General features: G+C 37.4%; 1 protein-coding gene across 1 annotated transcript in view; it reads left to right on the forward strand.

Moving 5' to 3' along the window:
* The window catches only part of SH3RF1 (SH3 domain containing ring finger 1), an 80,325-nt gene that overhangs the window by 58,257 nt on the left and 6,521 nt on the right, over window positions 1–15,547 (forward strand). The window contains 6 exon segments of the mRNA XM_005415556.3: window positions 5,591–5,745; window positions 7,809–7,979; window positions 8,144–8,403; window positions 11,895–11,972; window positions 11,975–12,135; window positions 13,720–14,054. Of these exon segments, the coding sequence (XP_005415613.2) occupies window positions 5,591–5,745; window positions 7,809–7,979; window positions 8,144–8,403; window positions 11,895–11,972; window positions 11,975–12,135; window positions 13,720–14,054 (1,160 nt within the window).

Genomic DNA, 15,547 nt, shown 5'->3' on the forward strand with positions numbered 1-15,547 from the left:
TTTTTTTGCCCATAGGGTATACATCTTATACTAGAAACAATTAGCTGTTTATATACTAATCCACTTAGTCTTTTATACTTCTTTCATCCTATCCTCCAGAAAATACCTGTGAGAACTGAGCAAACAGAATCACCCTAGGTGTAGTTAAGCAGAATGCAAGTCTAGCTAACATATATACTGCAAACATTGAGTAATTGATTTGATTTATGAGATACTCAAGTTTTGGAGAGGATTGAGCAGACAGCATTCAATACAGAATTTCAGGAAGTTCTGTCAGAAACTGCATTTTTTTTTGCTCTCAATAACAAACACTTCTGTTTGTTATTAGGAGTCACGAGTTCCTTATTTGATGCCAACATGGAAAAATACTTTAGTTTGGTGGTGGTGCAAAGTCATTAAACCACCCTGGGTGCTTTAGTTGCTTAAGCTTGTTCAAAGGCGATCTCACCATGGGTATTCACAGGAATTAAATTGTAGTGCTAAATGCAGCGTGGAGAGAAACTCCTGCCATTGATTGTCCTGTATCTTGGGGTGCTACTTTCTCTTTGTGATAACCATGTTCCTGCTTATTTTTCCAATTAGGCACATAATTCCCATTGAGAACCTGAATTCTTCTCTGCCACCCTCTTTAAAAGTCAATAGCCTTCTGTACATCATGTTCTGTTTCTTCTTGACTTGTTTTCAGCATGACTAAAATGCAAGCTGGCAGCTCAGGTTAGAGTCAGGTTATTCCTGTGTTCTTTTATGATAGACAATATTAGATAATGATGCAATTTGTAAAGTCACAGACTGTGAGGTATATCTTTTACTTACACTTTTCCTCTTGCTTCATCAGCTCTTGTTTTCATTTTAGAAATGTGCAAAATAGTTCCGACCAGTCAAGAGAGAAAGTGATGTTCTTATTTCTCTAGATATTTCCCTTCTGCAAATACCCTTCCTGACATTCTGAATATTAATTTTAAGCTGTGGAACAGTTATGATTGTATGTTTAATACATTAGAAGTGGTTGGCTTGAGTACTTTTGCTCTTGTATTTTTTTTGCTTTTGTAAGTAGAAATTCCTGTATTTCTCTAAGTTTCTCCCTGTAGCTTTTTTCCTAATTTCTGAATACTAAGTGACAAGGAAATTGGATGGGAACAGGATGAGTTTCTCTTTAGCATGAAGGTCACTTATTTGATGTCCTTCCTATCAGTTGTTTTGGTGTTTATAACACTACTGAAAGTAATTGTTCTTTGAAAGCAAGGTGTTTATACACTTCTTTGATATAATGCTAAACTCAGATTAAGGGAGAAAAAAGAAATCTGAGAGGATGAGCATGATTACCCATCAGCAAAGAAGAGAATAATGTATTCCTTTACAGTAATTCTGAATTTGAGCATCTTTGCTACACTTATCTGTCCTGAATCTTAAAGCAAGGGAAAGCTAGTGTCTTCTCTTATCTCCTGTAAGAAAGATGGCATTTTATTGTCAACAGGAGATAATTTTGAGCTGTCTTGTTGTCTAACAAGTTTCTCTAAGACAGTTTGGATTAATTCCTAGCCCAAGGGAGTCTGTGACTCTTTTATTTGTGTACATGTATAGGATTGCATTTTAGTTTTTTATGTTGCTCTGGTGGTTCAAAAATGCCAATTGTATTAATTTTATTTTGTCCATAATAATGTCTTGTAGATGCTCTTTGGTACCCAGTATTGTATGAAGTAAATAATTTACAAAGTTTCAGCCAAAATTGACACAAATGAGCTTTAGGAATGAGAGTGCTCTTGTCAAGTGACCATATACGCTCTCTACTGCTTGTATCATTTAAGCAAACTTTAATTTTCCTTCAGAAAACTTGTGATACTTTATTTCAAAGTTTTATTTTGCATCAGGCATTCTTTAGACAACAGCATTAATTCTTGGCTTGTGATTTGAGGTTTGATTCTTTGAAATTGAAGAAGCTATGAACTGAGACAGACTTCTCACAGCCAGAGCTTTTGGCTGTGATATTATCTCTTATTGTTCTTTGGGACTTCCAACCACAGCTTTACCTCTAATTAGGGCATTAATTGGCCTGCTTATCTTGGCCACTGGCATTTTTGAACCTTGTAGGTGTTTAGTATATTTAAAGTTCTTTGCAAAATAAAAATAACAGACATCAAGTCCAGTAGTAGTTGGGTGAAAACATGCACATACAATTACGTAAAGCTCATTCACTTGGAAGGAAATTCTTGGATGTAATTTATAAGGTTGTTATCTAATGGAGTAGATCTAGTTGCCATAGAATTTACTGAAAAATAATCTTGAAGTATGTGATTTGAACCATGATATGGGAAAAACAAACTAAATGTACCACAGCAAAGTTAGAATTACATTCAAAAGCAGCAGCAGAAAAACAATCTAGCAACAAGAGATAACTTATCTTCCTTTCAGTGTGCCTTTACAGTCTCTTGGGAAGTGAAAAGTGTTTTGGATTGCAATCAACCTAAATGTCCATACTGCTACTTCTACAGATTGGAAATGTTGACTTTGAAATGGTGTCTTGGTGTGTGCTCTTAACTAGCAGAAGGAGGTGGTCTATATTTGGGTGGTTTGCATTCACTTACATGCTGAAGGTCTCAAAAATTAAAAAATACCCAATTTTACAAGTCTTGTTCTCTCATGCACAAAAGAGAAATTGCTCTTTATTTTGAAGAATGTAAGGTAGTTTGAATTATTATTAATGAGGCACAAGCTGTGGGGGTTATATAATACACTGATGACATTTAGCTCTTTTATGTAGTTCCAGAGTAAGTTCAATAGTGTTAAGTCAGGAGGTTTTAATAAGAACTGTATTAATTTTAATCAACCAAAATTCAAATCAACTTTTGTTCTGAAGAGGAAGCAGCAGGAAGAAACAATGAGGTTTTGTATGAGAGACCTGTTTTTGATAACATATAGTTTAGGAATTTTGTTAAACATAAGCCTTAATTTGTTAGCCCTCAGGGAATTTTGCAAGCCATATATTTTTTCTAGACGTTGTGGGAGTGAAGACTGTTAATGAATGTTCTTTTCCACTGCTGTGCCTTTTATTATTCTTTGAGTGAGGTGATTACTGATCTTCAATTAACTGATATGGGAGTGCATCCTAATTATATTTAAGTTTAGTAATATGCATGTGTTTCTAGAGCATGACTACAGATACTTTTTGAAGTTGTAATATACATTAGTTATCAAATCATGTAATTTTTCATCTTCCAATTCAAAAAAATTATTTATCACTTATTTGCTGGTTTATATGCTTGAAAGTACACCTGGTGTCTAAAAAGTAGTTGCAGAAACATTCAATTTTTCCCCTCACCTACCTAAAATACTCTGAATTATTGCTGAGCATACTTTATTGAATCGCATGTGATTTGTGTATATTCTTTCACGGAATGTTGACTATGGAAACCATCAAAACTACCAAGTGCCCTGGAGGTAGGTGTGTTTCTCAACAGCTAGAAAAATGGTTACATGCCAGAAAACTTCTTGAAAACTTGGCTAGATCATTTGGGTCTGTTTTACCAAGCTGTAGCAGTGCAAGCTCTGGAGTGTTAGTCCTCTAAAGTCTATCAAGTAGTTTATTTAGATTTCTTGCCAAGTCTGGGAGTTTAATTGTGCTGTGGCTCACTGCTGATCTCATTACCATATTGATAGACATGGTGAGGGGAGCAGAACCTGAATAAAGCAGAATAAAATAGAGCTGTGAAGGTGCCTGTATTGCAGCTAAAGCTTCACTGTATATTATGTGTTCAAATGAATAAAATGCAGTGTTCAGCATCTTTAGAGATGCAGGAAGTATGGAACCGTGACAACCGTGATATTGTGCATGAATAGGTTTAACTTTAAAGAATTCCAACTAATCATCTCCTAATGTGAATTTACAAGTTCTACCATATACAAAGACATCTAGATGCCTAGAAAAATATTTAAATTGAAATTCTATTGATAGGTTGCATGAAAGTTAGGTGCTTACATTCAGCTTGGATTTAACTAAGACATTTGTTGAATGTCTAACTGGGAGGGGCAAATAACTTCAGCTGTAAAACAGCTGAGAGAGAAATGTTGGAATTTTGGTGTGAATGATCTGGATACTTTAAAAAATTGTTGGGTTGAATATGAAGCAAATGCAATTGTCACTTTTGTAAAAAATACCCTATTCGTATCAAAGCTCTCAGTGATGTTTCTCCTGCAGGTCATTTCTGTTTCGTGTGCGATACAGAAGGCCTTCTTGGTCTTAAGAATGTGTTAATGTATGAGCAGAAAAAAAGCTTTAAATAAAATAGGAATATTTCACGATATAACATGCAATTTATACCATAGCTAAGCGTAACAATTTTGACTGAAACTCTGTAAGAGTTGATACATTTTCTCTAGATTTGAAAGTCTTTAGTTATGCAGTTCTTTACTGTGACTTGGCAGTGTAAAACTGGTTTAAAGAGCTGTCTTTTTATTAACGTTTCCACCAAATATAGAAGAGTAATAATCACGCAGTGTAGAACTAAAACTCTGTTTCCATATAGGTTTTTGTACAGAAAAAGAGAAAAAAAAGGGCAAAACCCTTTAGAAGTGAAGTGTTTGAGGGAAATTAAAATGACTTTCAATTACATATTTTCCAAACTGATAATGCAATGCTATGCATTTATATGCTGATATATTGGAAGTGCCAGGCACTACTTCAGGATATTTTATTAATTAATATTCTAGTTCTATGGGTTTTAGGAAGATTATGTTTGAAATTAATTCAGTTTCACTTTTTCAAAGGTAGAAGGTTTTTTATTACTCTTTTTCTGTGTGTTGTAACACAAATAGTTATTTTTGGAAGGGGGGAAGGAAAAGCTCTCTCTTTGTGAGTGCCTTTTCCCAGGAGTGTCAGTACACAAGGTCCTAAAGAATTGTCTGAGGCCTTACAGAGCAGAAGGTAACAATTGCTCCATTGATTCTAAAATGCACAGAAGTCTGTAGGCAGGACCCCCATTACGATCTGTGGTGCCTTTTTACTGGGGTATTTGTTAAAGATTACCAATCTTGATAATACTGCATTTCAAAAGCTAATTCTTTAGACTAGAAGAATAGGAGAAAGAAGTAACAACAGCTCAGTGATTATGGTCTCATATTGTGCTTGCTTTTGTAACCCATACATCAAAAGAAAATTTCCCCCAGAAGGGGTGCTTTTGGGTGCACTGCAGCTGAATTGTATATTATGTTTCAGCTTCAGGTTACAAAAACAATCATGTTATGAAGTACAGTCAGCAGCAGGATGCAAAAATCTACCTCCTGGAAGGCTTCTGAATTTTTGTCGAGCCCTATCCTAAACATGTTATAACTAGAAACACCATTTTTCCTGTGCTGAGAAATTGTTTGTCATTTGCTTAATTAGCTGCCAAAACTCCAAGATTTTAAACTGAAAGAAAAAGAAATAGAGAGAAAGCTAACTCTCCAGTTATATTGTAACAATAGGCAAAGCAACACTGGACTCAGTTGCTTTTTTCCACTTCCTTGGAATATCATGCCTTTTTTTTTTTCCAGCTGATTGAACTCATCAAACAATATTGTTCATTTGTTGCTATTTTTTTTGTTCTTATACAATCAGAATATGAATCCTCCCCTTCCGCCACCACCTCTTTTGTCTGCTGCAATCATTGCATCGGCCACTTCTGGACCTCAGTCTGCAAGTGTCATACAAAGGTCTGCATCAGGATCAGCTGACCAAGTGGCACATTTACGACAGCAAACTCGTCCAAGTGTGTGAGTAAAACTGAAACTTTCTCCAGACAGAAAAATGGAACGAGATCACTAACTTCACCTGTACATTTAGCATGGCAGCTGGCTCAGTTCTGCTGGAACTGCCAAAAAGCCAAGCCTGCACCTTAGAAAAAAAGCATGCAGAAAGGTGATATCCCCAAACAGGTCCCACACTGAACATTGCTTATGTCTTAGATAAATATAATCAGCTGTTGCTGTGTATAGAAAGAACTAACTTGAAAATATAAAGTATTTATCATGCAGAAGATGAATGAATCCGTGCGTTAGCACTGAATACTGGGTAACTCAAAAGTGTCATTTCACTGGAGTGAATTTATTCAATGTTTTCCATTATGTATGGTATGAAAAGGCTATTCTCATATGGAATAATTTATGCCAAAACACAAAAAGTGCTGTATTTAATTTAGGCTGTTAAACGTGTTACTGTCAGACTACTTGTGTCAGTTGCAATTGAAATTTGACTGAAGATTCTACAGTGCACTTAATTAGTGGGTGGCAATTTGGAATGAAGGCAGAAAGCTGCTAGTTAGCATTATGTCTTCACACTTGCAATACAAGCAAATGTGCGTCATCCTTTCGGGTGAAAATATTTGGTATATTAACATGTGTTCCTAACAACATCTCTCTTCTTAAAAACTTCTTTGTGTGCAGCTTGGGGAATAAGAATGATAAAAGAAAATGTTAAACTCAGGAGATGCTGAACCATCTGATGGGACAAGTTTGAATGAGGACTGCTTTTGTTCTGTCCTTGTTATCTTCCTACCAGGTTTCCTCCCACTCCAGAAAAGCACCCTTCTTGTATAGCAGGTGCATCTGGATTTGGGCTGTTTCTTGGTGTCAGGCATTTTAACATTGCTTCTTATGGATTATTGCACCTAGTGCAGTTAATCAAGTTCCCATCTCATTTACTCCCATCTTCCATCTTCAAAGGGTTGCTCTATATGAGGATACTAATGAAATTTGGAATAAATTAACTGAAAGGGAAGTTAATGAACATCAATTAAAGCAGATCAATTGCTTTTCCATAGAGCTTCAGTGTGTGGCTTTGTAGATCATTGCTAAATCATGTACCAATGAAGCCTTCTGCTGCCAGTGTTACCTTTATGTGTTGCCTTTAAAGTGAATTTATTGCTTGCTTTGGGTGCCTTTCTTGCCTTTAAAGGATTTTTGTGCTTATTGTTTGAAAGACCTATGAAATCTGTTGTGGATTTTGTGAATAGTTTAGGGAAACAATCTAATTATATTTTTAGCAGCTTCTATAAGGTGTGTTTCTTCCTACTTTCCTTTATATGTCCTGACAACTACATGTGGTATTAAAAGGAGCAAACAAGTTCCAGGCAGTATTTAGCTAGCTCTTAGGTACAAAAGTGTAATCTTCACTTTGTATCTGTCTGTATGTGAAGCATTTGACTTATCAGCTTGGATTTCTCCACAACAGAGAAGTTGCAGTGCTGTTATTCTTCTGTTGCATACCGGTGCAAGTAGGGAAGCATTTGCAACTGCTTTATTTGGGTGAAATAAATTTGGTGGTGTGTGTCATGTCATTATAGTAGTATAAATGGAAGTTTAAAAGGTAAGAAGAAAACTTCTCATGATTGATTAGCTGTAACACAGTAACTGTACCTCACTTTGTGTGTCTTGTGAAAAGGTGAGCTCTCACATTTCATTCTTTATTCCAGTTGCCTCACATAGTCAAGAAAGACCTACGGCAGCAGTCACACCCATGCAAGCACAAAGTCCAACCTGCCTTATTCCTGCAGCTGTGATCATTCCCCACCACTCTGTTGCCTCCCAGCAGCTCCAGCCCCAGCTTCCAAATACTGCTGCTTATGTCACATTTAAGTGCACTTCAGAGGATACACCTGTCATTGTTTCCTTTTAATGTTACCATAACTTCTGGTTTAATATTGTAATGGCATGATGGATTATCACAGCCATTTCTGCCATGCCTTCTCATCTCTGACTGAGCTCTCTGTGCCAGAAAGCATAAGTGATATTTTGAACTGTTTTAGTTTTATCCTTTGCATCTCTTTTTCTGTCTTTAGGTATATTGCTATCTACCCCTACACTCCTCGAAAAGAAGATGAACTGGAACTGCGGAAAGGAGAAATGTTCCTGGTGTTTGAACGCTGCCAAGATGGCTGGTTCAAGGGAACTTCCATGCATACAAGCAAGATTGGTGTTTTTCCTGGAAATTATGTGGCTCCAGTTACAAGGTACAGTATTATACAAGTGTCTAAATAGTTTAGCTAGTTTCAAATCCAAAATTATTCTGCTCTTGTATTAAATGCTACAATTGTATAATAGAAGACCTGTGAGTTTTAGTAACTAGCTGATTTTTTTCCAGTTGAGTTTTATTGTTTGCTTTAAATTTTGGCAGGACAGTGACAAGTGCATCACAAACAAAAGTTCCCATGTCTACTGCTGGCCAAACAGGACGAGTGGTGACTATGGTCAGCCCTTCCACTGCTAGTGGAACATCCCAGAAGCTCCAGGGGAATGGTGTGGCAGTGAACTCCAGCACAGTGCCCACAGCAGTGGTTTCTGCAGCACATATCCAAACCAGTCCTCAAACCAAGGTCCTTATGCACGTGACAGGACAAATGACAGTCAACCAGGCTCGAAATGCAGTTAGAACAGGTAAAGAAAAACCCACAACATTTGTTACATGTGGTAGACAAACTGTAGAGTCTGTTTTGACAAATGACTGGAGTGAGGGTCTGTGTAAGTATATGCTGAGGTTTTTTTAAAGCTTTTCTTAATGTCATTGTTTAGAGTTGAATGTTTTCTGAAATAACAGTCTGAGTTGTTCGATCTTTTATTATTCTTCTCTAAGCAACTGTGTGTACGTACATACTCCCACTATTGGGAATATATGCAAGTACTTCAGGTGGAATTTTTCTTTTTTTTGTTGTTCCAGCAGTATCTGGGATGGGGACATTCTTTGAGCTTTTCTACTCATATGCAATTCATATAGTAATAAAAGCGATAAGAACATCTGAGTCATAGCTTATTTTTTGTGTGTTAACTGCATAAGAGCTACAGAGTGCTCTAATTTAGCATTAACTTTTAAATTATCTTCTAATATCTTTGAATACCTTTAGTGTTCCTTTTCAGGTCTCTGGCTCAGGGTTGGTCCTTAGGCATTCCAGCTTGTTCTCTAACCTTGACTGCAGCTTCTTTCAGCTTTGACTCTGAAACACTGAGGTGATACTGGCATCAAGATCCATATGATCTATGTAATAAAATTCTGTATTTCTGAAAGGTATAACTCTTCATTTACTGTCTGGGGAAGGCCACATCATAGTGAAACATGCCTTCTTGTTATTTAAATGCAGAGCCAAAAAGACTGATGGTGGTGTTTTCAAGAGGTTTTTGTTTACCAAATCCATGCACTCCTCTGTGGATTTGCCAGGCTAAGAAAATACCACACAACTGGAGCCGAATCTGTTCCAGTTGCTTCAAGAGCCTCAAAAGAAAAAGCAAAAAAAGGAAAACTCGCATTTCAGACTATCCCAAGGCTTCCCCTTTCAGCCTTGAATTTAGGGTCTGTGATCTCCTGACTGAGCATCATGACAAAAGGGGTTGTTTTGATCACAGGATTCTTATTGGCAGAGCAAAAGAGAGAGCAAAAAATGGTAATGGTATGCTCTGTTATCCCCATAAGAAGGGTTATTTCTTACGGGCTCAAGATCCATGGATTAGCCCACTTTTCAGAGTCATGCATCTCCTAAAACACCCTGTGCATGTTCAGATGTCAGCACCAGGTTTGCTTTTGAAGGTAGGATATGTACATATGTCTTTACTTATTTTATTTCCTTAATTGGCCCCATCTTCCTCCAGTCTGATCTGAAGCTGGAGCAGGTGTGTTAGTCCTCTGTAACAACTTTATTCTTTGTCTTTAAATTAAAATAACCAGATGCTGCTGGCAACTGCTAAGAGAAGCTAAGCAAAGCATCTGTACTTTTCTGCCTCTTAGGCACAGGTGGTTTCTACTCTAAAGCCTTCTTTTGAGCTGCCTAGGAGCTTGCAAGTGACAACACAAAGGAGAGATCTGTGGGCTCCGTAGGCTTTTCTGTCCCTGCATCCCTGCACTGCTGTCAAGATGAATAAGCTTTTACACTTCCATTCAGCTGAGAATGTGACAACATACTGCCCACTGACTTTTCAGATCCAAAATGAAAAATCCAAAGGGACTGGGCTCTCATCACAAAGACCTTAACATTGGATTGTGCAAAGGTGTGCTCTTAGTCAGAGATACAGATCTGTCCCTTATAAGGACCTGAGCACTGAAGCAATAGCACTGAAGCTGCTTTATGTACAAATGTTCCAGAAAAGTTTGTAGTAAACATCTGAAACATGATCCTCTTGAGCTTTCCTTAGCACATTTGCTGAGTGTTAATATTTGGGTGAGGCTTCTCACGTTGATGCAGGGCTCCAGCTTCAGTTAAGCTCAGGGCTTCAAGGACCATTCTTCAAATGACCTTAGTGAGACATTGCTTGACATCGCTTTTGCTGAGAGAGTATGCATCCTTTGATTGGAAAGCTCTATAAGGAAAATATATATTCTGCTTACTTCATTAAAGGATAATCTATATGAAAACAGGGTGACTTGAAGCATTTTCCTATCAATTCCATCAGCAATAAGCAAACAAAATCAGAAAGCTCTTCCATGCTTGTCATACATAAATTGCATGTGAGTGTAGACATATCTTGAAGAATAGCAGCTACTTCTAGGAAAACTGATGTTGTCTCATGAACAAAAGCCAGCATTAATAATTGTTTTTGATCCAAAAAAGTCTTTTTGCAATCTCCTTATCTATCTTTTGAAATGTTCATGCTACTCAAGAGTTGGGAAGGGTCAGCTACAAAAGAAGAGATTATCAAAAAAACTAGACATAGCATATAAGTGATGTGCCTTTTTTTAATAAAAAAGAGAGAATTTGTGTTTCTTACTGCATAGATTGTAATTGGGTATAATACTGTAGGATTGTTATATAAATTTGGGATCTTTGTCAGTCATCTCTAATACACTGTTGCTGCAATCTAACCAAATTACCAGAGGAATTTGTAGAAAGCAGAATGAAGAGAGCAAGTACTGGAGGTTTGGTTCCAGGATTTCGCTTAAAACAAGTCTGAAACTCTATTAGTATCTGAAAAATCAAAAGTTGATAAAATCGAGATGCATGTGCATCAAGCTAGAGGGATGACCCCTTCTTAGATGGAAAGTTTCAAAGTATTTGAAGGAGAGAGGTTGTGCAGCACTGAGGTGTTAAATTTTGGCACATACTGTTTGGTTATATCTGCATTTCATACCACCCAGTGGTGCAGAGGTGCTCAAGCTGTTGAAGTGGTCTAACAGCATGCTAGCATGACTGAGCACATGATTTGAACAGCAGTGTTACTTCTTGGAAGGGATCAATTAGTTCATGCAAAGCTCTGTGCTTGCATGAGCTGCAGCCCGGGTTAATTTACTCAGCCCTGTGCTGTTCTCCAGCTTCCAGTGTAGATGTTTCTTTTATTTCAGAGGGGTATGAGTTAATCCACTTTCTAGATTTAAACATCCCAAGAGACAACAGCTTACATTTTCAGAGAAAGCACTCACAGCAGTAATTGCCACTGTGCTTATTGTTTGAAAGACCTATGAAATCTGTTGTGGATTTTGTGAATAGTTTAGGGAAACAATCTAATTATATTTTTAGCAGCTTCTATAAGGTGTGTTTCTTCCTACTTTCCTTTATATGTCCTGACAACTACATGTGGTATTAAAAGGAGCAAACAAGTTCCAGGCAGTATTTAGCTAGCTCTTAGGTACAAAAGTGTAATCTTCACTTTGTATCTGTCTGTATGTGAAGCATTTGACTTATCAGCTTGGATTTCTCCACAACAGAGAAGTTGCAGTGCTGTTATTCTTCTGTTGCATACCGGTGCAAGTAGGGAAGCATTTGCAACTGCTTTATTTGGGTGAAATAAATTTGGTGGTGTGTGTCATGTCATTATAGTAGTATAAATGGAAGTTTAAAAGGTAAGAAGAAAACTTCTCATGATTGATTAGCTGTAACACAGTAACTGTACCTCACTTTGTGTGTCTTGTGAAAAGGTGAGCTCTCACATTTCATTCTTTATTCCAGTTGCCTCACATAGTCAAGAAAGACCTACGGCAGCAGTCACACCCATGCAAGCACAAAGTCCAACCTGCCTTATTCCTGCAGCTCAGCTTCTCTGAATTCTCCTAACATTGCTGCTTCATCTTTGGAGGGAGATAGCAGTGGAAAAACTGCAAACACTCACCCTGGAGCTCCTGCATCTCCAGAGAGTGCTTTAACAGCTGGTGGAAGTGCTGCTGTCAGTAAAACAGACAAGGATGGCAAGGTGGGTAGAGAATAAAATAATTCCCTTTAATTCTCTTATTTTCATCATACAATCTTTTACGAAATTTAGGAGCACAACCTAAAAAACCCACATGAACTTGCAGGAATGTAAAAATTTCAGTCTAACAAAATAAAATTAAAATCAGAATTCTTTTTGGTTACGTTTCTTATTAAGCAGGCACACTGAGATATTATGGAAAACACATTACCAGCAATGGCTATTGGACAAAGAAAGAATGCATATAACCATCTTTTAAATGTAGGACAGTGGAGTCTGTAAAGATTCTGCTTTCCTTCCCACTATTTGAACTATTTCCTATGTGTGTCAACTCATTCTCACTGTTCACCAAGCCATGTGATTATATTGTTGTCAGAAAAATTCTTCTTGCTTTGTAATTGATTCTGTTTTATACTTGTGTTGTAGTCAGGAAGCTTTTTTTTCCTTGTGACAGCTATCTTTGTATCTCAAATATTTTAGACTTAACCTTACTACTCCTCAACCTCCTTAGTGAAGTTTATGAAGATTTTAATCTTAAACTGTACAGTAATGTCAGCCACTTTTTAGTTACATTTCTTTTTATTATTGATGAATGGACGTGCCTCGAACTTTATTTTAAAATTACTTTAGCCATAGAAATTGAAACCAGACTGAGGTGCCCTTAGAGAAAATGTATTTGTAGTTTAAGGTGAATTATGCTAATATAGGATTGTTTTAATTTCTCTGAGTTTATCTTTGACATTTTCTAGACAGTGGATTGTTGGTAAAATGGTTCTAAGTTATTGGAGACTTAGAAAAAGGACTGAGGATTTTTATTCACTAAATCCACTACATCCCAGGCTATCAAAAAAATTTCTCATTGCTCTAGGCTTTTCTCTGTCTATGGTTAAATATTATTTTTGTCTCCAGGGCTTACAATCTGGCACTCCTCATAAGCACTAAATTCACTCAGTCAAAGGGTTGGTAAGAAGATCACTGCCACACCCTTTAAAAAAAATAAGAAATACAAAAGCTACTTAAATAATTCTCTTCAGGCTAGGTAATAGTCTTCAGGGATTCTTGTCTGGACAAGCAAAAAGAATGTTTACAATCCTCCCCTTTAGCAGAACAGCAGAACACACTGCATTCCCCTTGGGGTGAATTTTTGTTAGATCATGAAGGTCTTCCATTACTAAAGAAGGATAAATAAAAGAAACTTACCTAAACAGCAGCTTCCAGAGCAGACTTTTCTCCCTGCTTGGTTTGAAGTGATTATTTGTCTTCCCAGAAACATCCATGTTGATGAAATATTTTACTTCATAGATTCCTGTTGTAATATTAACTCCTCACACCATTTTCTAGACAACCTTTTGTGACAGAGCCATTTCAATTAAACTTGAACCTAACAAAGTGAAAGGACTTAGCTAGTTTATGATCTAAATTACTTGCTGTTTTTCTCTTTAGAATTTTCATCATCTCTCTAATGTCAAGTATGTCCTTGTGATTTACTGAGTCCTCTTTGAGAACAATGTCATCTATCAGAAGGATGTGTTCAACTCTTTATGGGAGAGCTTTGTTCTAAAATGGGGCACTGTTTTTGGTTTACAGAAAGAAAAGAAGGGTCTGCTGAAGCTGCTTTCTGGAGCATCCACCAAGCGCAAGCCTCGGCTGTCGCCTCCAGCGTCACCCACCCTGGAGGCTGAGCAGGCTGCAGCAGAGCTGGCCCTGCAGGGTGCAGTGGGGCCCGAGCTTCCCTCGGCAGGGGCTCACAGCAAGGCTGGCTCCTGTCCCACGGAGGGTGAGGCCCCGGGACTGGCACAGGAGACGCTGCAGCGCAAGGGCGCTGCCCTGGACGCCGCTGTCCCCCCCGCCCCGCCGCCCCGGCAGCCTTGCTCCTCGCTGGGGCCCGTCCTCAATGAGTCCAGGCCTCTCGTGTGTGAAAGGTAAATTCTCCTACTCAGCCACACTTGGGCACACCAAGAAAAAATTCATTCTCTGACGCTTGTAGTGTGCGTTAGAACTGCTTCAAAGTGCTGAGATTTTATAGCAAGATGAAACTTACTTTTTAACAATTCTTTATTTACTTATCAACCAATACTCATGTTTATATTTGTTTACTTTTGATGTTACTTTAAAGTTTTTGAATGAATAGACACTCAAATACGATAATCGCAGGTTTGGTAGACAAAAGAGGCCTCCTATTTTTCAAAACAGGAGCACATTATGTTCTTGAACTTATTAGTATTAGGTTTGTCCTGCTTATTAGCAGTGTATAACTGCCATCCTAAATATATGGTGAAGGAGACCCTTATCTATCTATGCCTAGGCTTCTTAATATTTGATTTCTTGAGCTTTTGCAAAGATACTTTTTACTGCCTGAGTGCCCCATGGCTGTGCATCCACACAGGCTCTAGGGTGGCCTCTGTGTGGGGGTGAGTCTGAAAAACAGACAGATGTCTGGACTCTCAGACTGACAGGCAGTTGCTTAAATGTTCTGTGACATTTGTGTCCACCTATAGTTTTTCAAGTCCTCAGTAGAATGTGAAGGAAGTGGCAGTTTTCTAACTACAGGATGTTTTATTTTTCCTGGTAGCAGACAAGCAGTATGAGGAGCGTCATAGAATTTCTTTTGCAGCAGCTATAGGATTGTGTGCTGTACTGAGAAAAAATAGTAGAGTTACAATATTAACAGATGTAGGACCGAACTGATTGAAGCTGACTATTGTAGATTTTGTTCTAATGCTATTAACTCATGGTGTGTGGGCATCCTGTTGTACTTCCAGAAGTCCACTATCCTAAGCTATACCCATGTCTTAAAATCCAGACAGTATAGAACTTTCTGCTTGTCTTTTAGTTCACTTCTGTCATACCTCTAGTATTTTTTAAAAGATTATTTCTGTTCCTACACAATTTCCTTGCAGGAGATTTCTATTTCATACTGAATTTGTGAAGCAGATTTACATTTATACATGGAAAATAAAACCTGAAAGACTGTTCTTTAAGAATAACATCATTCATTTTCACATTATCATAAGTCTGCTTGGCACCTTAATATGTTTTTATGCTTTGAACGTGAAAATAATATTAAATTCATTGTGAAAATAATATTATATTCATTCTGGCATAACCAGTGTATATTAGCGTAAAGCTCTTTCTATCATCACAAAAAGTAGCTTTTTCACATCCATGATGGAATTTTTTTTCTCAGAACTACTTACAGAAAATGATGCTCTATATTTTTATTGATCTAGTAATAACATATACTCAAACATTCTCTCTATCCTTGCTGTTATTTAAGTGATAGTTGATACTGATAGAAGAAGCATTGCTACATGATAATTCTCAGTGGTAGTCATGCATGGTTGTCAGTGTATTTAGACAGAATTTCAACTGAGTTCCCTTTGTCATTTTCAGGACAGAGCTTTTTTTTTTCCTG

This window comes from Geospiza fortis, unplaced genomic scaffold (genome assembly GCF_000277835.1).
Source record: "Geospiza fortis unplaced genomic scaffold, GeoFor_1.0 scaffold40, whole genome shotgun sequence".
Lineage (NCBI taxonomy): Eukaryota > Metazoa > Chordata > Aves > Passeriformes > Thraupidae > Geospiza > Geospiza fortis.